The 27274-nt window shown below is 38.8% G+C and overlaps 1 protein-coding gene across 2 annotated transcripts; it reads right to left on the bottom strand.

Moving 5' to 3' along the window:
- Positions 1-1483: 1483 nt before the first annotated feature.
- LRRC34 (leucine rich repeat containing 34) lies at positions 1484-25878 on the bottom strand. Of its 2 annotated transcripts, XM_079705464.1 has the most exons (12): positions 25864-25878; positions 21658-21778; positions 21029-21147; positions 20866-20930; positions 19783-19866; positions 13451-13579; positions 11128-11223; positions 7877-8031; positions 7115-7270; positions 6349-6475; positions 4622-4811; positions 1484-1583 (listed from the first exon to the last, which is right to left on the bottom strand). In XM_079705464.1, the coding sequence occupies exons 2-12, from the start codon at positions 21729-21731 to the stop codon at positions 1498-1500; spliced, it is 1281 nt and encodes a 426-aa protein (XP_079561590.1). In that variant the 5' UTR covers positions 21732-21778; positions 25864-25878; the 3' UTR covers positions 1484-1497. The 2 variants fall into 2 exon arrangements, 1 of the variants encoding a protein (XP_079561590.1); XR_013810922.1 differs by lacking the exons at positions 1484-1583; positions 4622-4811; positions 6349-6475; ... (5 more) ...; positions 21658-21778; positions 25864-25878 and adding an exon at positions 16171-16439 and having other exon boundaries at positions 20866-20918.
- Positions 25879-27274: the final 1396 nt, after the last annotated feature.

Genomic DNA, 27274 nt, shown 5'->3' with positions numbered 1-27274 from the left:
GAAATAGTCCTCTACCTTTAGCCTGTGCTGAAAGAGTGGGATTAGATAGCCATGTTTATAATGCAGGATCTCACACACTCAACTACAGTTGACTGCTGAAGGGCAGGGATTAGACAGCCACATTTGTAACACGATTCCATACTTGTGACCACAGCTGACGAACACCTTACCAGGGAGAAACAATTCTTAGGCCGAACTGAGCGACTTTCTTAAGAATTTGAGCTATGAAATTCAGACACTTACTAGGTATTGGTGTACATGGAAAAGATCATTTAGATCTGGTCCACAGTCACTGAAGCAAGCCAAAGTCTAAAAGAAACAGTGAAGCAGAGAAAGCTGACCTGTAGAGCAAAGCAAGGGGATGAAGTAGGGTTTGCAGAACCAAGCGACTGAGGCCCTGTGAGAGAAGTGGCTTGGTTTCTGGCTTTGCAGTCCCATTCTTTTTTTTTTTTTTTTTTTTTTTTTTTTGCGGTACACGGGCCTCTCACTGTTGTGGCCTCTCCGGTTGCGGAGTGCAGGCTCAGCGGCCATGGCTCACGGGCCTAGCCACTCCGCGGCATGTGGGATCTTCCCAGACCAGGGCACGAACCCGTGTCCCCTGCATCGGCAGGCGGACTCTCAACCACTGCGCCACCAGGGAAGCCCTGCAGTCCCATTCTTGAGGTCACACAGCTATGCTTCATTTCCTTGTTCTGGATGCCAGTGATTTTCTTACTTCCCCAGTCAGGGACTGAACCCACAAATTCCCTAAATCCACCTTTTCTTAAGCAGGCTTGAGTCAGTTTCTGCTGCATGTAGTTAGGTAGTTTCAACTTAAAATCTTAAATTCTGATCCTCAGCGATTGAGTATATGTAGGTGCCATTAACTGCTAGGCAAGATAAGGGGGAGGTTTATGGAAGAGAAGACTTTATTTTGTATGTGCTGAATTTGATCGGTGGTGAGATACCTATGTGAAAATGTCTAGCAGTAGTTGGAAATGGGGACTGAAACCCAGCAGAGGTTAAAGCTAGAGAAACAGATCTTGCAGCATAAGGCTAATAATTATTGTGATAGAAATGATTTAGGCAACGCTGGGAGATGGTACAGAAGAACAAAAGATGAGGACAAAATCTTGGGGGAAATGCATTTTAAGAATGAGCAAAAGACAGAAAAAGAGATGGAAAGTGATAATAGGAAGAAAACCAGGGTGATGCAAGTTTCACGAAGACAAAAGTGGCTTTGTACTGATCACGTGGTACAGAGAAATTAGATACGATGCAAATCAAAGACAACATTGGGTTGAGTAATTGGGTTGGGTAATTGGAGCATGAATGATCCCCTGAGAAAGGCAGCTGCAGTAATAATAGTGGGAGTAGAACCCAGGTGGATATGGTTTGAGTAGATAAGACATAATGAATACTACCATTTAGTTTGAAAAGCAGAGTGCGTACAGCAAACAAGATCATTTTATCAAATATCTAAAAGGTACAAACCACTTTATTTCTTGCTTTTTTGCTTCAAACTTGAAACTTTGTTAAATGATGAGCATAATAGAGTCTGCAACACTGTAATTTGAGGCTGGATTTGAGCTGGATCTTGATGACTGCTAAGAGGAAAATGGAAGGAAATGTATAACATGTATATGATTGCAGATTTGCTCGTTACAATTCAGATGTGCAGAAGAAGGGGGATTTTTCCTACAGAACTCTTGCACCCAGTGGGAAGTCTAGAAAAAAATTAACTTTTAGTCCTAGGCACTTCAAAACCTAATCTGATACAAAGCAGGTAGAATTTATAATATCTTAAGGTACTGCTTAAACATTTTGAAAATTGCTTTCTTATTTCTACCCTTTGTCTTCTCTCTAAAATGCTGTCCACATATATGGGGAGGAGAGGAGGCTTGCATGACAAAATGGCATCAGGGAAGACACTGTCTTCACTCTGTTCTCTGGGCATCCTGCTGGCCTCTTATGCAATAGGCAACAGCTTGTAAAATATGTGATCAGGTTTTCCCTAGCCTGGTCAGAGCCCAGTAATTCTTGGCTGACCTGGCTTCACCTTAGTTCTCTTGGGTGCGGAGAAGAGAGCTCTGAGACTTCTGCAAAAATGTCTCAAGCAGTCCGGTAAGTAAGGTTGCAGGTTTAGCACATGCCACTCCACTGCAGGCTCCAGGTAAGCCTATTTCCCATTTACCTATTTGCTTCCCACTCAGCTACCTTGTCAGTCTCCCCTTGGGAGAATATAGGAACTTGTGGGTCCCCTCTGTAGCACAGAGGAACAGAGAGTAGCTTGGGAAAGCAAACTGCATTAGAAAGGTTTACTTTGATATGGCTGTGTCCTAGCCTGGGAGTATCTCTTTGAGAATCCTGTGGACTCCTACCCAGCATATTATGGAATACTTCAAAACAATGAAAGCTGAAGTAGACACTGCTACATTAAACAACACGAATGAATTGCACTAATGTACAAAAGAAGTCTGACACAAAGCGTATATATACTTTATGATCCCATTTATATAAAATTCCAAAACATGCACAACTACTCTGTGATGTTAGACATCATGATAGTGGTTGTCTATTGGAACATGGTTGGAGGTGGTTCTGGGGGAGCTTATGGCATTTACTATCTTTATCTGGGTCCTGGTTAACACAGATGGGTTAGCTTTGTGATAATTCATCTCGCTATTCACTTAGATACTTCATTTAAAAGAAGTATATATTAAAGAAACTAATTTGAAGAATGAGAAAACCAGAGGATTGGTTTTTAAACTTCAGTGAGATTAAAGATGACCTGGATTGTAAAAATGCGGATTCCCCAGACTATCCTCAGAAATTCTGATTCAGTAGCTCTCACTCTAAGAATCTGTATTTTTAACATTTGCCCCAGGTGATTCTGATGCTCCATACTTTAAAAAATGCTGATTTGGTATCTTCAGTTTAAACTATCTTTACTCTTTGGACAGATGTTCAAGTGTCTGTGACAGAAGTCTGTCATAGTGTTTCTCAAGTCTGAGTTTATTGGCTATCTAATTGCTAGGAGTAGCATTTTCTCACCAGCTTAATGTTTTCCAAATGTAATGACAATTGTTAGAAATGTTTGTATTTTTTCCTATACCGTGGTTTTCTTGCACTCATTGAATTCTGCAGTTTTTCAAATTTGATCAAAAGACAAAATTTTTTAAAATTTCCTATTGCATTTTTAACACTAGACATGACCTTCCTCGGACATACAACTTTTTTTTTAGATACAGTTAATTATTTCTAGCTATATTCAGCATGTAATAATGTAAAAGAACTTGGTAAAAAAACAGCTAGTCTTTGTATCTGCAGAGGAGAGATCTTAAAGTGGAAAGAAAGTAAGATCTGAAACATATAGAGAACATTGGAAACTAAAGTTTGATAAAAGCTAATAACTAAGAGTAAAATAAAATTCATCTCTCTGAAAGCGTGAGAATGGATTTGGTAAGGCATTTAGGTCTTTCCTGGCTCAGTAGCTCTAGAACATTAAGTGCAAATCATGGCTTATATAATTTATTCAGATGTTCTTCCCATTTCATAACCACCACCACCATCTGTGCCACCCCCTCACCACCACCACCCCAGTTTCCCCAAGGAGTATGGAGGTGTGGTATGAGGTGCTGAATATAAGGAAAAACCTGTTAAACTTTTAAAAACATTAAGTAGTGAGTAGGGCATATTTATCTTAATTCTTTAATCTATTAAAGGAATGGACAATGACAGATGTGGGGGTTTTTTGTAATGTTAATTTTTGTGAATAAATACAGCTATGATTTGAGGAATTCACAGTACTTTGAGAGCCAATACTCTGACAACTGTAAAGCTATCACGTTTATTCCTCTCTCAACATTTAGAGATAGATGGTTTTTCCATTTAGACTGCAGAACTTAAAGTAACCTCTTTAAATTGTTCACATAAAATTTTTTTCCTCACACTTTGCTCAGCTTTAGCAGTAATAAATCATTCAGATTAAACAGTTAAGTGGTATGTATGAATTAATTTGTGAACATGGGTCTGTAATCAAAGGATCGTGGTGTCTGTTGCCTCTTCATAGAAATTTTAATTTGAAAACAGGATTGACCACAGACAACAGTAATTGTTTGCCATCAAATCATGAAAATGTTATTGGCATCCTCCAAAAGAGAGAATTATCTTTTTTTAAAAATTCACTGGCAGCACTGACTTGTTTGGAAAGCATACATTTATATGTATTTGTATATGTTTATATATATTTGCCTGTATTTGTGAAATTGTATCAATACCCATTTGTAAAATACTTTTTCAACCTCTAAACCCCTTGACAGTCCCTGGAATCTGCCACCTGAAACCTTTTTACCACTTCATGACAACTTTCAGTTAGGATACCTATAATGACCTCTCCTTGTATGCTACTTTACTCTTTGGGTATATTTTCTTTATAAAAAGAAATTAGTTCCTTGATTTCCTTCTCCAGGTGTTCAAATTTTAGTCCCTATTTTGCTAAATTTCTTTATTCACAGTTTAGTATCTCTTTTCATTGTTCTAATTTATGAAAGAAAATTTAATAGACAATAAAATGTAATCTCTGTGAAGAGTAATAAGACAAATATATGAAAATTAAAGCTTGTTTTTCATAGATATTGACCTACTGGTACAAGAGTAAGACCTGCATTAGATGATGGGCTGCAAGCTTCTCCATAACCTGGTGTCCAGTAATAATGCCTTTTAAGGCCATTGGAGACTTCTGCAAGGTACACGTGTCCATCCACCACAAATGGCTCCACATCTGTATTGTCTGATTTTAGACGGCCCATGTGAATTAAATCTGAATATGCCTAGGATTTTTAAGAAAAACTGTATCATTAAGAAAATAGTTTATTCATTTTACAGTGCTTAAACGAATTTCAACATTCAAATTAGATGTGATAATTTATAGTTTAAAATAAAATATTCTGTATAACACTGCTGAATTTTAATATTTTCCAGGCATTGTAGTTTTTATTCATTTAATTCCACACAATGTAATTACAGTCTTGCAAAACTTATTTCTACATTTTAACGTTATTAGGCATGTTTTGTTGTTTCATGACTCCCAGAGATAACAATTCTATGTATTACCAATTTTGTGGACCAAAGGTCTCATGGTCAAAATTTTCAAGTCCTAAGGTGACTGACTCATAAAAGAGGATGGAGTGCTGTTGTATATGCCCTTGAAGATCCGATGACAGCCAGGGATCCATTTTTCAGAAAAATAAATAATCACAGATTTTGGCATACAACTGTATGGAGTTCATGGACCCCCTGAAGGTAATCTTCAGATTTAGGCTTAGAGAGACCATTCCCATAGTATTAGATTCTGGCCTGGCTGGGCACTAATTATTTCTTCATTGTAGAATTTTCTTTGTATATATCTTATGGATCATTGATACCTACGTAAAAGTGTCGTACAAACATGTTAAACTAGTTTGTCAGTACGGTTGCGATTATAGAGAATGGCAGAAATTAGACAGTAAAAGATTCAAAACTCTAGTTGCTTTCTGCTGTAGCTTGTCATTAGTAGTTCCAACTCACCTCAGCCTCTAGTGTATAGAATGTGGATATGTTTTTCTGAAATCAAGGAATTTCTTTTAATAGTGTACATTTTATTAGCCTTTTTAGTGATAGAATTCTGGTTAGTCTTTTGGCAATTTTTGAGAATTCTAACATATATATATATATATATTGGCTGTCTTGGGTCTTTGTTGCTGCACGTGGGCTCTAGAGCACACGGGCTCAGTACCTGTGGCACACGGGCTTAGCTACTCCGCAACATGTGGGATCTTCCCGGACCAGGGCTCGAACCCATGTCCTCTGCAGTGGCAGGTGGACCCTTAACCACTGTGCCACCAGGGAAGTCCCCTAACATCTTGTTTTTCTTTCCAAATGAAAACTATTTGTTACTATGCTTTTTGTGTGTGTTGAAAGCAGTATCAAGGGTTCTCTGTATTTACATAAGCAACACACCAAATATTTTGACAGCTTTTACTATATCTCTCCAAATTCTGTGTCTTGGTTTAATTATTGAGTAGCAGATTGGAGATTGTGCCACAGCAAATTTAAAATAAATCAACAATTGTGATTTAAAAAAACTTAACTTTGGAGAAATTGGGACTGTGTAATTCAGTGATCTTTATACTAATATGTAGTATTTGATATCTTTTCCTATTTCAACCACAAAACTTTCCAGTAGCTAATTTTTAGGACTTAACATTAAAATTTATCAAAACTGCAGTGTCTCGTTATGCTTTGTAATCATGTCTAAGGCATCTGTATATAACATCTGACGTTATAGGGAAAACCCCAGAAAAAGCCTCAGTGAAGAAAAAAACTTACCACACATGTAGCTTCATCAAATTTGTTTCCCCAAATGTAGATATTAGAGAGTGTGGGATTTGTTTTCATTGATTGTGAAAGTGCAACAAGTCCTTCTCCCTCTATGTTGTTGCTTACCACTGACAACCTATGGAAAACCAAAAAGTAATAACCCTGGAAACCAACAGTTCCACAAAGAGTGCGTAAGCTAGCAACAGCATTTATTACACACATTTTATTGTGTTAAGTCTTAGCATTAAATACATTTAATGTATAATCGAAATATTGACCTAATAATTCCTAAAATCCAAGAAGCTTAGTTTTCTAGTTGGATACTTCATGTACCTAAGTAGAGCTACCTACATTTTGGAAATAAACAGTCTATTGTTTTCTATTTATTATTCAGTAAAGGTTTGGGGTGGATTACAGATATATTTTTCAAGATAAAGTCATCCAAGTAATATTTACTTCTTTGATTCATTCTTATTTTAGAGTCTTGATCATATTGAATGATTATAATTTTTCTGTTAGAATTCAGGATAAAATAAGTAATAAGAATTTTCTCATTAATTTTAAGCAGTCATAACTAGAATCAATCTAATTTTTAAAAGACATTACTTTTTGAAAAATAGAAGAAATTGAAATGTTTCCTGTAACTTAATATGTCAATTTAGAAACTGAGTTTTCATATTTCACCATGAATCTTAAGAGGTAAGAGGTTTAAGGTTAGTAGTCTAAAAAGTTTAAGTTTTTCTGATATTTTGGTTAAATATAAAACCATACTAACGCTTTAAGAGTCCTGTTGTGTGAAGCAAGAGTGTCACCGAGATAGTTTGCTCCTGCATTTTCTATTCTGTTAAAAGAAAGATCTATTACTTCCAGGGTAGTATTGCTTTTCAGTACATCGGCCAAACACACCATTCCATCCTGAGTTATTTTATTGCTGGGAAAGGATAAATATGTAGTTATATTTGGAAATATGAAGTATTCTTTTATTCATAGAGATAGCATGCTTGAAAACATATAGTAATAAGTACTTTCTATTTTAGTTAAGATTTATTTTAATCACTCAATTTCCAAAAAATTTAATAAAAATTTGCCATAAAATGTTGCTTCTGGGCTTCTCTGGTGGCACAGTGGTTGAGAGTCCGCCTGCCGATGCAGGGGACATGGGTTCGTGCCCCGGTCCGGGAAGATCCCACATGCCGTGGAGTGGCTAGGCCTGTGAGCCATGGCCGCTGAGCTTGCGCATCCGGAGCCCGTGCTCCGCAATGAGAGAGGCCACAACAGTGAGAGGCCCGTGTACCGCAAAAAAAAAAAAAAAAAAAGTTGCTTCTATTCTGGTTTACATATTTAAATTGATCTCAAGTTATTATATCGGTATAAGCCGAATAAATACTAGCTAAGGCTCAAGATAAAAAGTTGACAACAATGGTTGCATTTTCTAATTTTTGGAATTAGTGTCTAACAAAGAATCTTATCTACAGAGAATATTTACAGAGATTATTCCCATGATTTAACTCCTGAATTAATATATGTTATCACTTACCAGCTTACATCAAGGTAGCGTAGGCTTCTGTTCAGATACAGTGCATCACATAACTGTTTCATACCACAGTTTTTTATGTCATGCTTACACACGTGTAGTTCAACAAGGCACTGATTTTCTTTCAACATGTGGCCTAGATGAACTGTGGACTCTTCCTAAAAATAGATAATCTTTTTTCTAGAATATAATTTTGAAGCAGTACATGTTTATTCCAAAATGCAAAGTTATTTAAATTAGCTTTTAAAAAAGATTTTATCAGTTAAGACGATTAGTCTACGATTTGCAATTTGTTTGGCATGGCTTTTAAAAAAAATCATTTTGCCACAAATATCTTTACTGTCTTAGAAACAGGCAGCAGGCACTTGTAAAGTACAGTGACTAAGTGATTTAAGAGAGGCTGGTTAAAAAAAATCATTACTAAAAAAGCAACAATCATCCCAGCAGGAAAAATAAATCAAAATAATTGGTCCCATGATTGAGCATGAGGGAATTCCCTGGTGGTCCAGTGGTTAGGACTCGGAGTTTTCACTGCTGGAGCTCAGGTTCAATCCCTGGTCAGGGAACTGAGATCCCACAAGCTGCACGGTGTGGCCAAAAAAAAAAATTGAGCATGGAAGCTCCTTTACTGCTGTCCTCTCAAGACAAGGTGTTCTTGCCCCTTACATATGTTTCTAAACTTTGCTCTTGATCTCCACTCTTTGTAGTTTTTAGACTCCCTCCCTCCCTCCCTCCCTCCCTCCCTCCGCTGCTTCCAGGCAAAAGGTATGTAACCTCAGTGAGGATCTGAACACCAAGCACTTTAAATTTTTAACAGAATCAAAGCATGTCTTAAAATGAATGGGCCAAAGTATTTTATGATAAGAAGTCCTGGTGCATTATTGCTGTTTTTATAAGTTTTATAGTCACTGGAAATGCTGATCATGGATATCCATATATGCTCGAATTATCTAAAAGTACTTTGAGAAAAAATAAAAGTTAAGTAAAATCATATAGCAATAGCAGATTGTACATGAGCTTTATAATAAAACTGTCCAAATGCTAGCTTTACCTTGTACTAACTTTATCACTTTGGGCGAATTATTTCATCTAGCTGAGTCCCAGTTCCCTTTTCTATATAAAATAGGTAAAATTTTACTTCCCTCACAGAAGTAAATAAATTAACAAAAGTACCTGGCACAAAATTGGTGTTCTATAGAAAACCACAAAGCATTTATTATTGTTCAATATTCTATAATACTGTATCTGATTTAAGTTATTGCTTTGACACTGAAAATACATATCCAGAGGGAAGCTGTAGTCTGAAATCTTAAATGAGAACTGACCACTGAGAGGTCCAGTATTGCTCTGCATAGTGCCTGGAGCAGAGGACATACTCAATACGGATGTGATGTATGTCTTGACTGCATTTTTAGGTCAAGAGATTTGAAAGAGGGACCATCCTTATTAAGAAAGGGAACTAGTATCACAGATAGTAAAGGGTTTTTGTTGTTTGGTGGTTTTTTTTAGCTCCACTCACTCAGTTTGTGGCTTAGTTTGGCCTAGGGTGGCACCTAGCATCAGCCTTTTTCTAAGCTCCCCGGATAATGAACAGTAAAACCCTTAAATGAAATAGGTTTGCTGGCTTGTATTTGGGAACAGCAGGCATGAGGAAGCACAAGAGGATTCTACTCCACAACCATTTAAGAGAATAGTACTGTCAGGGATAGAAGGTGGTGGCTGCCTTGGAGAGGAACAGAAAGCAGGCTAGTTTAGCTGACTGCCCAGAAGCACCAGGCTAAGAGCAAGGTCCGGGGCCTGAGAAAGAGCCCTGGGCTTTTTTTTTTTTTTTTTTTTTTTTTGGCTGTGTTGGGTCTTTGTTGCTGCGTGCGCGTGGGCTTTCCCTAGTGGAGGCCCTGGGCTTTCAATAACTATTCTCAGATGGATTTAGGAGTAATGACACCACTCAACATTTAAAAGAGGAATTGTGCTTCTAATATAATTTCATATAGTTTAACATACTTCCTCAGGGCTTTAATCCGGAAAAGTTTGATTCAGCCTTCAAATCTCTTAACATGTCCTCAATCTGAGAAGCTTCCCTGCCACCTCTCATCCCCTCATCCCCCTGCATTGATTTCTATATCTTTTCTCCTGCTCCCAAGGCACCCTGAGCATATCACTCTCCAGACTTGTGGATCTCCCTCCATGTGGACTGAAAAAAAGCTCTTTGAAAATGAGGGCTATGTGCTTTGACATTATCCCTGGCACCAGCATTGTTTCTTGTTTAGGGTTGCATTCAAAGATTTACTGAGTAAAGAATGAGAAATGAAACAATTTACTGAATGCTTACTTTGAGCCAGGTATTTTGCTGGTCTTTAAAGTAGGTTCTTCTATTTGAGGATTCTAGTTGTCTTTTTGAGATTAAATTTGTAAACATGAAGCAATTAACATGATGTAAAATTCCAAAATTTTTCGTACAGGAAAGTACAGAGATAATTCAAAGGGAGAGATCTATGTAGACAATGAATGCAAAATATACTTACAAATAGGAAAATTTTTTTAAATATGGTTAATTCTCAATTACTCATACTAATGGGGAACAGTGAAGTAGCTGATTTAAAGACGAAAGTCCTTGAACTTTTTCTTTTAGTAGATATTCTGTTTTTGTTTAGCCCCATAGTAAAACGAGTTCTTATTCCCTAGCATTTTGCTGATAAGAGAGGAAAGCCACCTAAAAGAGTGTTAAGGGGCAAGGAGAAGCCTTGAGAGTTGGAACCATGTTTTTACCGTCTTTCTGTCTCTAGCGTGCAGCTTACCTGAAGCAACAAGTCCAGACCTCCCAGACTGCTATTCATATGCAATTTGCCGTTATAGCTCAGGATTTCAAAAATGTAATGGTTCATCACATCAGTGTAACAAGAACAAACAAATCACAAAACAGTTCACACTGGGCTCTTATAATCCTCCAGCCTTTAAAACTTTCATCATTTATGCTTTCATCTTAAGCCCTCTGCCCCTCACAGGTTTACTCACTGAGAATGAGTTTATAGGAAAAATAGACGACATGTTTTCTGTTTAAATAAGCAACATCTAAAACCATATTTATAAAACTCTTACCAAGAATTTAAAATTTTCCTTCCAAGTTTTTCTTTGTAAACAGTAGTTTACAGTTCTAAAAATACAATGCATTCATGAATCTTGACATAACCTTCAGTAAGTAGTACCTTCGTTTTATTCACATGTAGCCTTATTAACTGCTCACTTTGAATACATACCTGTTCACCATACAGTATAGGTCGGTTTAGGTTTAATCCCTTAATTGTTTGGTTTTGAGTTAGGACTGTAGCGAATGCTATCACACTCTGCATTCCCTAAAAACAGGTAAATTCATTAAGGAAACTGACAAAGTATATAAATTAACCCCTAATATTTCAAGATCAGTAATCTGGAGTCTGACAAATCAAAATTGTGTTTTTAAAAAGTTTAAGTAATTTCCTGATCCTTCAATTGTAAGTTGATCAAATTCAGCAATGAATTGTTACTGTGTTATTTTCTCTCTGCCCTAAAATCTATAACATACATGGGGAGTTTCTTAAGGTTTCAGTATCCATTTCCTCCGGTGTTTACCTCTAGGTTTGCTCCTAACCCCTCAAGGTTCTATATGATGCACAGAAATACAGACACACAAGTGGATCCCAGCTAGGGCTCTATACTACTTATAGTGTATATCCTTAATGCAAGCTTTCTTTTACATTCATACTAGTACTTTAAGTGTGTGTTTGTGGCAGGAAAGGGTTACTAATCACATTTTTCACTGCTCCCACAGGCCTCCCTCTACCTTATTGGAAGGGCCTAGTCCTCCGCCATCTCTGTGATGCACACACATCTAGTTGTTATGCCAGAAAACCTGGGCTTTCTTCCACTTCACCAGTCAGTCCTCTTACTCTCCTATCAGTTGATCAGCAAGTCTTACAGATTCTGCCTCCAAAAGATGTTTCAAATTAGTCCATCTCTGTAGCTACCACCTCAACGCCAGTCCTCATCACCCACCTGAATTACTGCAGAAACTGCCTAAGTGGTCAGTGGGCTTCCTCTCACCACCCTCTAATTCCCCACAGAGAAACAAGAGTGATCTTTTACAAGCACCAATCATATCATGTCACCCCTCAAAGCCTTTCCATAATTTGCATTTAACTCCCTTTGTGTAGCTACTCTGGCTTTTTAGTTCTCAGACTCAGTATTTCATCATTCATGTACTCCCCTCATGATTTTTGCCGTATCTGAGTATCAGTTTTACTCTTTACCTAATACTTTTCCATTAAATCAACTCACTTTTCATTTATATTTACTTTAAAACTGTCACTACCTTAAATGGAAAGCCACAATCCCTTGAAATAAATAGAAAGCATTTGTAAAAATAAATATGTATTAAAATTACCTCAGATTATGTCAGTCAGTATGCTACCCATACCACACTTGGGGAAGCACTATCTTAGAGTCTGTGTGTTCTGGACCCCCTGCCTGGAATGTTCTGCCATGGACCCTCTTCAAGGGAGCTCTTTCTCATCCTTCACGACTCCTAAGTATGACCTCCTCAGGTCTTCGGGGAACCATCCTATCATGCATATTACCTTCTGCCCATTATCAGAGTACTCTGCCAACTTTGTCGCACTTTTCTCTAACTTACTGATGTTTTCCTAACTAAAATATAACCTTTATGAGGGCAGAGACCATATCTGATGCACTCCTGTATCCTTAGAATCTAGAATTGTGACTGGTATGTGTAGACAATACACAGTTGACCCTTAAAGGGTCAAGGATCAACTGTGTACCTTGGTATCCATGGATTCAAACAACCTTGAATCCTGTAGCAACTGTAGTATTTACTATTGAAAAAAGTCTGCATATAACTGGACCCCAGCAGTTCAACCCGTGTTATCAAGAGTCAACTGTATATCGAATTAATGCTTTCCCAAGACCATACTGGCTGCATCTACCCCCTTCTTAAGCTTTAGAGCCTATTACCCCAAATAGCCTCCTTGGCTCATCTGTTTTCCTGTCCCAGTAATTTTGCATTAACCTATTAACAATAGGTTCCTAACAGTAGGCCTGAAGGTTTGAAGGCATGTTTGAGAAAATGAAACCTAGAATTTGAAGACATGCAAAACAGACAATCTTCTCATTATCAGTCCAGATGAAGGCTCAGAGCAGCTCTTAGCATCATCTTAGGTTTCATGCTATAACATAACTACTCACTGCAAAATGTTTCCATGAGTAAAAAATTTATATTATACGAATGAAGCAGTATTTGTTTAATTAAAAGGAACATAATCATCTTCTTTAGAAAATCCCATACAAGTTAAGAAGGGTAACAGATGGAAGTTTAGGAAGATTTTTATTACACTGGATATTCTTCCATAATATTATTATAATCTGATTCTTATTTTAAAAAAATATTTTCTCTGATATTAGACCTTAGAGACAAGCTTAATCATTCATAAGCCTGTCATTTAGCTGGTCTCTGACACTCCTCTATGCTAGTTTCCAGGGAGAATGATCCAATATCTGAGTGACTATCTGATACCCAATTTAACTCACCAGATCACAGTCACCCAGATCTAATTTCTCTAAGGATGAATTAATTTGTAGCATTGCAGCAAAAAACATTCCACCCTTATTTTCAATCTTGTTTCCAGTCATTCTTAGGTGTTTCAGAGTTGTATTCTTCTGAAAAGGAAAAGAGGCAAAACTTGGTTAAAATTTTAACCCACAGAATTCTCTTTAGATTACATGAGTTAGGAGACTCTATTACTATTTGCAGACTCATCAGGTTTTCATGGAGATAGAACAGGATATATTCCTTAAAGGTAACATTCAATTTCCCATAACAGATAAAAATCTAGTTTAATAGTTTAGTAGAAAGAATGCCCAGGAAATAGACAGCAAAATAATGACCAGTGAATGAAGCAGATTTTAATAACTTTCCTTTCATTAGAAAATCTATAAATTTATCTTCTAAGAAAATAATAACACCTTTTAAAATTGAGATGAAATTCACATAACACAAAATTAACCATTTTGAAATGTACAATTTGGGACTTCCCTGGCGGTCCAGTGGTTAGGACTCCATGCTCTCGCTGCTGAGGGCCTGGGATCAATCCCTGGTTGGGGAGCTAAGATCCCGCAAGCCGCATGGTGCAGAAAAAAAAATAAGCAGGAAAATGTACAATTCACTGGATTTTCCTACATTCGCAGTGTTGTGCAGCCATCACCTCTAGCTAGTTCCAAAACATTTTTATCACCCCTAAAGGAGACCCTGTACCCATTAAGCAATCACTTCACATTCCCCCATATCATTTTGAAAGTGATACAATTTCTCAGACATTTGTGAAGTTTAATTCCTTCTCTTATTTCATTTCTTTTGATAAATCTTTCACAAAATTACAGACATTTCATTGTCCTAGTGAATAAGTATTTGGACATACAAGTGTAAATAATTATCTTTAAAATTAAGTCAAACCCCTTTAAGAGTGGGAAGAAGGCAAGGATGTCCACTCTCACCATTTCTATTTGACATTGTACTGGAGGGTCTAGATAGGACAATTAGGCAAGAAAAAGAAACAAAAAAGGCATCCAGGGGCTTCCCTGGTGGCGCAGTGGTTGAGAGTCCGCCTGCCGATGCAGGAGACGCGGGTTCGTGCCCTGGTCCGGGAAGATCCCACATGCGGCTAGGCCTGTGAGCCATGGCCACTGAGCCTGCGCGTCTGGAGCCTGTGCTCCTCAACGGGAGAGGCCACAACAGTGAGAGGCCCGCGTACCGCAAAAAAAAAAAAAAAAAAAAAAAAAAAAAGGCATCCAGGTTGGAAAAGAAGTAAAACTCTTGTTTGCATACGACATGATCTTATATGTGGAAAATTCTAAGGAATCCACCCAAAAAACCCAAACCAAAACAAAACAAAAGCTGTTAGAATGAATAAATGGGGAATTCCCTGGCAGTCCAGTGGTTGGGGCTCCGTGTTCTCACTGCTGAGGGCCCAGGTTCAATCCCTGGTCAGGGAACTAAAATCCCACAAGCTGGCCAAAAAAATAAAAATAAAAATAAGAACTAATAAATGAGTTCAGCAAGACTGCAGGACACAAGATCAATATATAGAAATCAACTGTATTTCCATACACTAGCAATGAACAATTTAAAAATGAAATTAAGAAAACTCCATTTATAATAACATCGAAAAGAATAAAACATTAGGAATAAATTTAACAAAAGGGCAAGACTTGCACATTGAAAACTACAAAGCATCAAAGCATGGTTGAAAGAAATTAAAAACAACCTAAACAGGGACTTCCCTAGCAGTCCAGTGGTTAAGACTCCGAACTTACACTGCAAGAAGCATGGGTTCCATCCCTGGTCGGGGAACTAAGATCCCACATGCTGTGCAGTGTGGCCAAAAAAAAATAAATATTAAAAAAATAAAAACAACCTAAGTAAATGGAAACACATCCCATGTTCCTGGATCGGAAGACTTAATATTAAGATGGCAATATTCCCCAAATTGGTCTAAATATTTAAAGCAATCCCTCTCAAAATCCCAGTTGCATTTTTTGCAGAAATTGATAAACTGATCTTAAAATTCATGTGGAAATGCAAGGGACCCAGAAGAACCAACACAATCTTGAAAAAAGAACAAAGAGGACTCACTTCTTGACTTTAAAACTTACTACAAAACTACAGTAGTCGAGATATTGTGAGACTGGCCTAAAAATAGACATATAGATTAAAAGAATAGAATGGAGAATACAGAAATAAACCCTCACATTTATAATCAACTGACTTTCAACAAGGATGTCAAAATTAATGGGGAAAGAACAGTCTTAACAAAAGGTGTTGGGTCAAATGGATATCCACATGAAAAAGAATGAAATTAGACTCCTACTTCACATCATATATAAAAATTAACTCAAAATGTATCAGAGAACTAAATCAAAGAGCCAAATCAAAAAGCTGTTAGAAGAAAATATAAGTGTAAATCTTCATGACTTTGGATTAGGCAAAGTCATGAAGTTGTAGCCTTCTTAGATACATCACCAAAAGCCCAAACAACAAAAGAAAAAATAGATAAAATGAATTTTATCAACATTAAAAAATTTTGTGCTTCAAAAGACACCACTATGGAAGTTAAGGGCAACCAACAGAATGTGCGAAAATATTTGCAAATCATGTATCTAATAAGGGACTCCAGAAAGGGCAAAAGATTTGAACAGATAGTTCTCCAAAGAAGATACACAAATGACTAATTAGCACATAAAAAGATATTCAACATCTTTATTCATTAGGGAAATGCAAATCAAAACCACAAAACCTCTCCATACCCACTAGGATAGCTCAAATCAAAAAGACAATAACAAGGGCTTCCCTGGTGGCGCAGTGGTTGAGAGTCCGCCTGCCGATGCGGGGGACGCGGGTTCGTGCCCCGGTCCGGGGGGATCCCACGTGCCGCGGTGCGGCTGGGCCCGTGGGCCATGGCCGCTGAGCCTGTGTGTCCGGAGCCTGTGCTCCGCAGCGGGAGAGGCCACAGCGGTGAGAGGCCTGCGTACCGAAAAAAAAAAAAAAAAGACAATAACAAGTACTGGTGAGGATATGGAGAAATCAGAACACCCATACACTGTTGGTGGAATTGTAAAAAGGGACAGCCACGTTGGAAAACAGTTTGGCAGTCACTCAAAATGTTAAACAGAGTTTCCAAATGAACCAGCAATTTCACTTCTAGGTATGTACCCTAGAAAACTGAAAACATACATGCACAGAAAAATGTGTGCAAATATTCATAGCAGCATTATACATTATAGACAAAAAGTGGAAACCCAAATGTCCATTAACTAATGGATGAACAAAATGTGATATTTCCAAACAATGGAATATTACTTGGCAATAAAAAGAAATGAAGCATGTTAAAACATGGATAAAATTTGAAAGCATTAAGCCAGTCACTAAAGGCCACATACTGTACGATTCCATTTATAAATGGCCAGAATAGGCAATCTACAGGTAGAAAGTAGATGTGACGGCCAGGTGCTAGACTGAGAGAGAGAAGCACAGAGAGGGATTACTAATGGGTACAGGGCTCCTTTTGCGGGGGGGGGGGGGGGGGGGGGATGTTCTAAAAACAGTGATAGTGGTGATGGTCACATAACTGTGAATATAACTGACTGTTGAACAACACAGGGGTTAGGGGTGACGACCCTCTGTGCAGTTGAAAATGAGTTTACATTTGGCCCTCGGTATCCGAGGTCCTGCATCCTCAGATTCAACTGACCGTGGATTGTGTGGTGCTGCAGCAGGTATTTAGTGAAAGAAATCTACATATGAGTGGACCCATACAGTTCAAACCTGTGCTGTTCAAGGGTCCACTGTATTCAATATACTAAAAAAACACTGAATTGAACAGTTACAAAGGGTAAATTTTGTATATGTGAATTATATCTTAATAAAGCTCTTTATTTTTTTATTCTCTATTTTTTTAACTGAAGTATAGTTGATTTACAATGTTGTGCTAATCTCTGCTGTACAGCAAAGTGACTCAGTTATACACATATATACATTCTTTTTTTATATTTTCCATTATGGTTTATCCATAAAGCTGTTTATTTTTAAAAATGAGTTCAAAAGTGCTCATGTAATGTCCAGATTTTAATAAATTGAAGTGAAATAAAAAATATACATTTGCACAATATTTCACAGAACTAGAGCAAAAAATTTCACAATTTGTATGGAAACACAAAAGACCCCGAATAGCCAAAGCAATCTTGAGAACAAAAAATGGAGCTGGAGGAATCAGGCTCCCTGACTTCAGACTATACTACAAAGCTACAGTAATCAAGACAGTGTGGTACTGGCACAAAACCAGAAAGATAGATCAATGGAACAGGATAGAAAGCCCAGAGATAAACCCACGGACATATGGTCACCTTATCTTTGATAAAGGAGGCAGGAATGTACAGTGGAGAAAGGACAGTCTCTTCAATAAGTGGTGCTGGGAAAACTGGATAGGGACTTGTAAAAGTATGAGATTAGATCACTCCCTAACACCATACACAAAAATAAGCTCAAAATGGATTAAAGACCTAAATGTAAGGCCAGAAACTATCAAACTCTTAGAGGAAAACATAGGCAGAACACTCTATGACATAAATCACAGCAAGATCCTTTTTGACCCACCTCCTACAGAAATGGAAATAAAGACAAAAATAAACACATGGGACCTAATGAAACTTAAAAGCTTTTGCACAGCAAAGGAAACCATAAACAAGATGAAAAGACAACCCTCAGAATGGGAGAAAATATTTGCAAATGAAGCAACTGACAAAGGATTAATCTCCAAAATTTATAAGCAGCTCATGCAGCTCAATAACAAAAAAACAAACAGCCCAATCCAAAAATGGGCAGAAGACCTAAATAGACATTTCTCCACAGAAGATATACAGACTGCCAACAAACACATGAAAGGATGCTCAACATCTTTACTCATTAGAGAAATGCAAATCAAAACTACAATGATATATCATCTCACACCAGTCAGAATGGCCATCATCAAAAAATCTAGAAACAATAAATGCTGGAGAGGGTGTGGAAAAAAGGGAACACTCTTGCACTGCTGGTGAGAATGTGAATTGGTACAGCCACTATGGAGAACAGTATGGAGGTTCCTTAAAATACTACAAATAGAACTACCATATGACCCAGCAATCCCACTACTGGGCATATACCCTGAGAAAACCATAATTCAAAAAGAGACATATACCAAAATGTTCATAGCAGCCCTATTTACAATAGCCCAGAGATGGAAACAACCTAAGTGTCCATCATCGGATGAATGGGTAAAGAAGATGTGGCACATATATACAATGGAATATTACTCAGCCATAAAAAGAAATGAAATTGAGCTATTTGTAAGGAGGTGGATGGACCTAGAGTCTGTCATACAGAGTGTAGTAAGTCAGAAAGAGAAAGACAAATACTATATGCTGACACATATATATGGAATTTAAGAAAAAAAATGTCATGAAGAACATAGGGGTAAGACAGGAATAAAGACACAGACCTACTAGAGAATGGACTTGAGGATATGGGGAGGGGGAAGGGTAAGCTGTGACAAAGTGAAAGAGCGGCATGGACATATATACACTACTAAACGTAAGGTAGATAGCTAGTGGGAAGCAGCCGCATAGCACAGGGAGATCAGCTCGGTGCTTTGTGACCGCCTGGAGGGGTGGGATAGGGAGGGTGGGAGGGAGACGCAAAAGGGAGGGGATATGGGAACATATGTATATGTATAACTGATTAAATTTGTTATAAAGCAAAATAAAAAAAAATTAAAAAAAAAAAAGAACCTAGGGGCAAGAAGGGAATAAAGATGCCGACCTACTAGAGAATGGACTTGAGGACACAGATAGGGGAAGGGTAAGCTGGAACAAAGTGAGAGCATAGTAGTGTATATATGGACATATATACACTACCAAATGTAAAATAGATAGCTAGTGGGAAGCAGTCGCATAGCACAGGGAGATCAGCTCGGTGCTTTGTGACAATCTAGAAGGGTGGGATAGGGAGGGTGGGAGGGAGGGAGACCCAAGAGGGAAGAGATATGGGGATATATGTATATGTATAGCTGATTCACTTTGTTATAAAGCAGAAACTACCACACCATTGTAAAGCAATTACACTCCAAAAAAAAAAAAAAGAAAAAAAAAATGAGTTCAAAAGTGCTCATGTAATGTCCAGATTTTAATAAATTGAAGTGAAATAAAAAATATACATTTGCACAATGTTAAAATAAGTTGACATTAACATTTGTTTCTGTTGGTTCCAAGCTAAAACTAAAGAAGTTAAAATTCCCAAATAAAATGTTAGTTTGAGGTATACGAATGCTTACATGTAGTGCTTTAGCAATCAGTTCTCCACCTTCAGGCCCAATGTCATTAAACATAAGGTTTAAGTAAATGAGATTATGTTGTTTCTAAAATAAGGAGAGAAAAGAAGCTATTACATATGTATTATTAAAAATCAATAACATGTAAGAGCTGCTTTTTAAGTAAAAATGTTTACCTCCAAAAAAAATCTTTATAACGAGGAAATTTCAAGGTCCAGCAAAAGAAAGGACCATTAAGGAAAAAAAATCAACATGATCATTTAAACAAATATAATGGCAATATATTCATTTTTGATCAATGATTCAAAGTATGGATGTGCTTTATGTACTTAACCATAGCATATGAGTTTGCAAAAGATGACTTAGGAGGCTCTAGGTACCAGCTCTACTGAGACCAAATACACAAATGGGTTTTTAGTATATTTCAAGTGTTATAAATATGGCACAGAGTCAGGACACTTGACATTTTGCAAAACTAGTGTTTTGTGTGTGTGTCATTAGACTAGGTGATTTCACCGTAAACAGAACTAAGAATATTTTGATGATGATGCTTTTGCAGCATTTTTATTTGTGGTTGATGATGAAAATAACTTGGTTACTTCACTTTTTTTTTTTAATCTTCACTCTGTCCTTACATTGTGTGCCATTTAATGGACATGAGAATTTTAAGATCATTTTAAGCTCATTAGAAGCACTTGTAGCAGATGAGAATGGAACAAATAGGAAATTAAAAAGCCATTTTAAGGGAAGACTAAAAAATGATATATGCTGCTTTAAACATTTTATTTTAACTGAAAATACAGACATACATACATATGTGCCAATCTTCTGAGGTTGAAACAAAGCCTTTTCTTTAACGACACCTATTCTGATTGGTGGACCACACTGTCTTTCTTAAATAAAATGCAACCATAAAACAGCATTTCAGCTTGCGTATCTCCAAAGTGAAGTCTGCAATAAAGGGATAGCTTAGCAGACTAGGGGTGCTGAAACCCTGCATGTTCCAAAGAAAGGGCTGGTTCTTAACTGGGTCCTGGGAGAAAAAAAAAAAAAATGAACCAAGAACATTTTGTAGTAAAATAATACCTGAAGCAGTTTTGCAGCAGAGGATGCACCAACATCACTTATGAGGTTATATCTAACATCCAAACCTGAAGAACACAGATGAATAGAAGCTGATATTCCTTCTAGTGAACAGTTAAAATCAGGAAAATGAAAGTTGGAAGGAATGATTCTTAAGGAGACATACCATTAATATATGGATTATTCTTTAAAATTCTGCAAAGAATCCAAAAATCTTCACCTGTTACTCTTTCTACTGGCATTAAGTGACCGTTACCAGCAACATTTAATGTGATTCCTGCCAATCTGTTAAAATATAAAAAAGAAATCCAGTAAAGAAATGAAAGTATTTTTCCTTCATGTTTAGTAACATCATGGATAGCATTTACTGGAACCAAGTATGTACCACAATACAGATTTATATCAAGTAACTTAAAACTACTGAATATTCTACAGCTTTTGCAAAGCACTTTAATATATGCATAGTTTAACTTCTCAACCACAAGAAAACCAAAGTATTCCCACTTGACAGATAATGACATTGAAGACTTCAATGATTTACATAAGTAAACTCAGCTCACAGGAGTTAAGGACAAATCTGGAACCCAGACTTGGAGAATGCTGGTCTAGTCCTTTTTCAGTAAACTCCACTACCTCCAAGACCTAACTATGTCAATCATCTATGCTGAATCAAAAAGTATGTCCACTTTATCAAGCATTTGCACATGGCTTTCAAATCACTCAATGTTCCAGTATTTTCACACAGATGAATATCAGTGAATGTTACTGATGTAATCAAGTATTTGTCTTCCTTACCCCTTTTCAATTTCTTCGTCCACTTCTTGGAGTATATGCAATATAAAAGGTTTAATTTCCTGGGATTTTTCCATACACAGCTCATAATAATATTCCTGTAGACCGCCAATAGGTTCTGCAGCTTTTGAAAAATAAATGCATTACCCTTCATCACATATACATTATCCCAGGTGCTTCCCCCCTGCCAAAAAAAATTAGACTTCTTTCAAAGATACAAACGTGTGCGTATAGAGTTGAGGGCAGGGTGAAGAAAAGGAGATGACGTTAAGATTACAGAAAGGGAAGAAAAATAAGAAGGAATGGGAGAGAAGAAAAATGCTGTTTGGAGAACTAGGGCCATAGAAGTACCCACTTGAGAGTGGGCAGACACTAACTTCGAAGTGACACAGAGGGAGAACTAACCTCTGTTATGTAACAGGTCTGGCAGCTGAGGAAAATGATGTCAAAGAAATTACGTATTTTGCCTAAAATCATACAGATAATAAGGGCAGAGTACAGAATCATACTGACTCCAAAGTCTCTTCCTACTCTGCTATAATGGGTTAGGGTGACTCAAGGTTGCTTATCATGGCTTCAAACAAAGACAATTTTATCATAGAGTCTAAACTCAAAAGGGATCTGAAAAATCACCCAGTCCTATAGGCTTCTTGGAGACCCTCTATACCATGCACGTTGATGGCATTTGAATACAGCTCTGTCTGTGCTGTCTAACACCAAGTTGAGGCCTAGCTCACAGAAGCACTGCACCTACCCTGGCCTTCCATTTCCTCTTTCTAAAGGTGATTTTCCCTGTCCAGTCCTTAATAAGGAAGACAGAAACAAAACAGGAGTTAAGAACTTGTTCCGCTGTTATACCTGCACTTTTCCTTAATGGTCTTATTATTTTCAATATTACTTTTTTAAAATTTTTATTGGAGTATAGTTGAGTTACAGTGTTGTGTTGGTTTCAGGTGTACAGCAAAGTGAATCAGTTATACATATACATATATCCACTCTTTTTAAGATTCTTTTCCCATATAGGTCATTACAGAGTATTGAGTAGAGTTCCCTGTGCTATACAGTAGGTCCTTATTAGTTATCCATTTTATATACAGTAATGTGTATATATCAATCCCAGTCTTCCAATTTATCCCTCCCCCCTCCCCTTCGCTACTACTTTAAAAGCATCCTTTTTGAGGCCCAGGCCTTCTTGGGTAGAAGGTATGTTGACACTTTTCTTAGAAGCACACACCACTGTCTGTATGTTCTGTCCTACCTTTTGGGTATGTCTATTTAACAGTACATGCTCAGAGATATCACTACTCAATCAGCCTGAGGTCTTTAGGATCCAGCTTCTCTAAGTCTCTACATCTCAAAGATCTTATTTGCTGAGTGGATTTCTGCACTATATGAACTAAAGAGTTTGCTAAACAAATATGCAAAACAAGATTTAAGATGAGGAACATCATATTACAAGTGAAAGCAAATAAACCTTTCTTATAGTTTTTTAAAATAAACTTAAAAAAATAAATTTAGGGGACTTCCCTGGTGGTCCAGTAGTCAGGACTCTGCGCTTTCACTGCACTGCAGTGCAGCCCAAATAAATAAATAAATAAATAAATTTAACCCACACTTATTTCAGATAACTTGAAAATTTCAATATCAAAAAGAAAATAAAGAAAAGAAAAGAAACATTCATCAGCAATCCCACTACCAAAGAACCACCACAACTGAGGTCTGGGGGTATTTCTTCCCTATTATTTTTCTTTTTCTATATCCTTTTTTTCTTCAGTTAACATTGTGAGCAGCTTTCCCATATCATTAGATATTCTCTGAAAAATTTTAATGTCAGCATAACTTCTGTCTTGTGGATGGATGTACATAAGAAACCTTTCACTTACCAGATATAAAATAGATAAACAACAAGGACCTACTATATAGCACAGGGAACTATATTCAGTATCTTGTAATAGCCTATAATGGAAAAGAATCTGAAGAAGAATATACCTATATACATGTATGTATAACTGAATCACTGTGCTATACACCTGAAACTAACACAACATTGTAAATCAACTATACTTCAATTAAAAGAAATTTTTTTAAAGAAATCCTTCACTTACTTTAGGAAATTTTCATGTATTTAAATAATACTTTAGCACAATATTTCCCAAATTGTGTTCTGTGGAATACTAATCTACAAGATGATCAACGATGCTCTAAATAGAATAGCTTTTACTGTCAAATAAGTTTGGGAAATGATGAATTGAACAATGCTAAACAGATTCCTACCTACAACACTTCTCAGGACATTTAAAACTCTCAGGTGCTCAAAGATTCCTCAGATTGTTGAGCCTGGCGGGGAGGGAGGTTAAAAATGCTCCCAGACTTAGGACTTTCGTGACCATGGTTAACATGGAATGCAATCCAAAAAAATGCTAGTTTAGCGTCCTCAACAGAAAACAAAGCAAGTAGATCTCAAACGGATTTACTTCCTGGAGCTGGGCTCCCACTGGGCTTCTTTCCTCTCTTCTGGCTACTACTTTCCTCGGTATTAAAAATGTTAAACAATATTTCAGAAATAGAGACCTGATTGAAATAAAGGCGTGTTTATTTGGGGTTTGTTAGGACTGCAACCCAGGAGACACAGATCCAAGAAGCACTTGAACTGTGTTCCACCAGACTACAAAATGGTGGGGGCTTATAAAGGCAAAAAACCCACAAGGTTACATAAATTGTTTGTCAAGAATTAGGATTGGAGCTGGCAAGAAGTAAGGGTGCTTGGTAAGCAAGGATTGGTTAGGAGTCTGAAACACAAAATTGCAAAGGTGGGGGTAATTTGAAACTACAAGGTTGCAACTAGCAGCTGCTAATACAGTTCAGAGAAAATTCAAGCTCTCAGTGATGAAGGAATGCATCTGAAATCATATCCACAATGGCCACTTGGCTCCATTTTGCGTGCCTGTACCACAGTTACTCCATTTTGATTTTTAAACGATCTTAGGTATGTCATCAAAGAGAAGAGAGGATCGCCCTGAGAATTTCTCTGACGTTCATTCTGCCTGCCCTCAGCTGGCACAACCATATCCAGGACATGCAGACAGATGTCAGACTTACAGGTCATGTTTTTGTGAAGACGTGAAGGAATCTTAGATTACAAGCTACATATAGCTAAAGAAATTTACAAGAATATTTGTATTTAATTACCTGGCCATGGATGTAGATTATTTTAAAGCTTCAGCTATATCTTTCTGCTACTCTCTCTTTTATTTAAAATTCACCTATTGTATGTCAGGATTCTATGGCACCAATAATTTATTTCCTATACTGTATTCATATTAGGAGAAAATAATAAACCAGTCTGCAAATTGTAAAGCAAAACCTAGGAATAACCAATTACACAAGAAAATGCCAAAACTCTAACCTGGATTTCATTTTTAATCCACACTGGAGTCTTGAATTCCAAATAATTTTTACTTAACAGCCTGTTTAAAAAATTCTAGTTAAGGCTCATTTTGGAGGCGGTTCCCAATGCCCTCCTATACTGGAACAGCCAAGTACTGGGAAATCCAAGGGTTGAGGGTGTCATACTTGGGTGCCTATCCAAAACGTCTGTATGACGCTGAACAAGTTACTTAAATTCTTCTATCTTAAATTTCCTCTTCTGCTAAAAGCAGAGTATATCAATGCTCACCTCATGGTGCTTGAGGAATACGAAGGCTTCTGGCACAATTCCATATCTACAACACAAGTGTCCAAAGTGGAAATTGTGGAGGGAGAGGGCGTTCACACTATACCTAACTTGCTACCGGATAATTCATGGGTGCGGAAATACTTAAAACCGAGCTGGCGGAGAGGCGCAAATAGCGGTTTCCAGACCCTCTCGCCCACCTGGGCCCTGCTCTCTGGAGACTGCACAAAAAGGGGCCCGAGAAGTATATCCAGACAACCTTCTCAGAGACCGTAAGAGCAAAACGACACACACGCTTTAGTACTTCAGGACAACCCACGGCGCGAACTGCGTACCCGCTGCGGGAACTTGGGGCTCCGCTCCCGCCTGCGTTTGGGGGCGCCCCGAAGTTCCGGCCACAGCTGGGGTTCCCAGGGGCACCCTCCCGCCGGACCACCTCTGGCCCGAAGTCTGCTCGGAGGAATCGGCCTGGCCCCGACGGCCCTCGCGCGTTTCGGCCGGGCGAGGCCGGCGCCAAAGGACCCCCTATTTCTTACCGCTACCGTCGGCCGCAGCCCACGCCGGAGTAGGGGTCGTAGATGGGGCGGAAGGTGGGGTCTGGGACTCAGGCCTGGCCTCCTGCGGGCTGCGTTGCATGCTCTCTGCATCCAGCGGGCCGCGGCAGCGGCGTTGTCATGACGACCGCGCGCATGCGCCAGCCGCCCCAGGCCGCCAAAGATCTGCGCAGGGAGCAGATCCACCGCACGACCCCCAGCGCCGGAACCAGCCGGCTGTGGCGACCTTCGCCATTACTCCCTTGGTCCCTGAGGCCTGATTGGGGGCGGGCAGTGACCGCCGATGCTATGGAGGCTCTTTGGTCACCCCGCTGGGTCCAGGTCACCTGCCCTGGGTTAAAGACACACTGAGGGAGGGCACCCTGGCTCCTTTGCAGGGGGAAGTTCTCGAGGTTTAGGGGGCACAGCTGATGGGCTAGGGCCCGGGGATACAAAGACGATTATGACACAGTCCTTTCCCCAAAGTGTGCACGTACCTGCGGAGGCCAGGCGAAAAAGCATAGAGTGGCACTAACACGGATAGGGCGCGGAGGTAAGGGAGCATAAAGGGGCTTGTCGATCAGTCTTATGGAGGGGTGGGGGCATCAGGGAGGGCTTCTTGGAAGAGGTATCATCCTGACTGGCCCGGGTGAACCTGCCAGAGGGCAGAACTGCTTTGTGCGTTTCTGGAGATGTGCAGGTTCTTGGGGCTGCCCAGATGAGCCCAGACTCTGTCTGTATTGGGGGTAAAGGGGGAGCTGTGTGGCAAGTGAGGCCAGATCCACGTGGAGTCCTGTGCATCCTCTGAGAAGCAGAGCTGTTATGGGGCAGGGCGCCGGGAGCTCTCAGATGGGGAACAGCTGATGGAGGATGGATTTGACACGACCTAGGGGAGATGCAGTATGAAGCAGCTCAGGAGAGATCATAAAGCCTCAGCTAAGACTGGACTTTGGGGAATGAGAAGGAGACACAACCCAGCGATAGTTACAGGGTAACATGGTCAGGATTTGGTACTTGGGCCTGGGGGAGGGAAGAAAAGGAAGGAGGGAAGGAAGGCCCTCTATTTGGGGTTACCATAGATCAAAGAGAAGTGGAAGGCCCCTGTAGAGCAGTGGTCCCCAACCTTTTTGTCACCAGGGACCGGTTTTGTGGAAGACAATTTTTCCACAGATGGGGGGGAGGCATGGCGGGGTGAAAGGGGTGGGGGATGGTTCAGGCGGTAACGTGAGCGATGGGGAGCGATGGGGAGAAGCAGATGAAGCTTCCCTCACTCACCGCCACTCACCTCCTGCTGTGCGGCCCGGTCCCTAACAGGCTGCGGACCTGTACCGGTCCATGGCCTGGGGTTTGGGGACCCCTGCTGTAGAGGACTCTGGAGCCAGTCAGAGACTCCTTGCCTGAGCAAAGGTGCAAG

The sequence above is a fragment of the Hyperoodon ampullatus genome (assembly GCF_949752795.1).
Source record: "Hyperoodon ampullatus genome assembly, chromosome: 5".
Lineage (NCBI taxonomy): Eukaryota > Metazoa > Chordata > Mammalia > Artiodactyla > Ziphiidae > Hyperoodon > Hyperoodon ampullatus.
The sequence above is the reverse complement of the archived record's forward strand: the minus strand, read 5'-3'. Positions and strand labels throughout refer to the sequence as shown.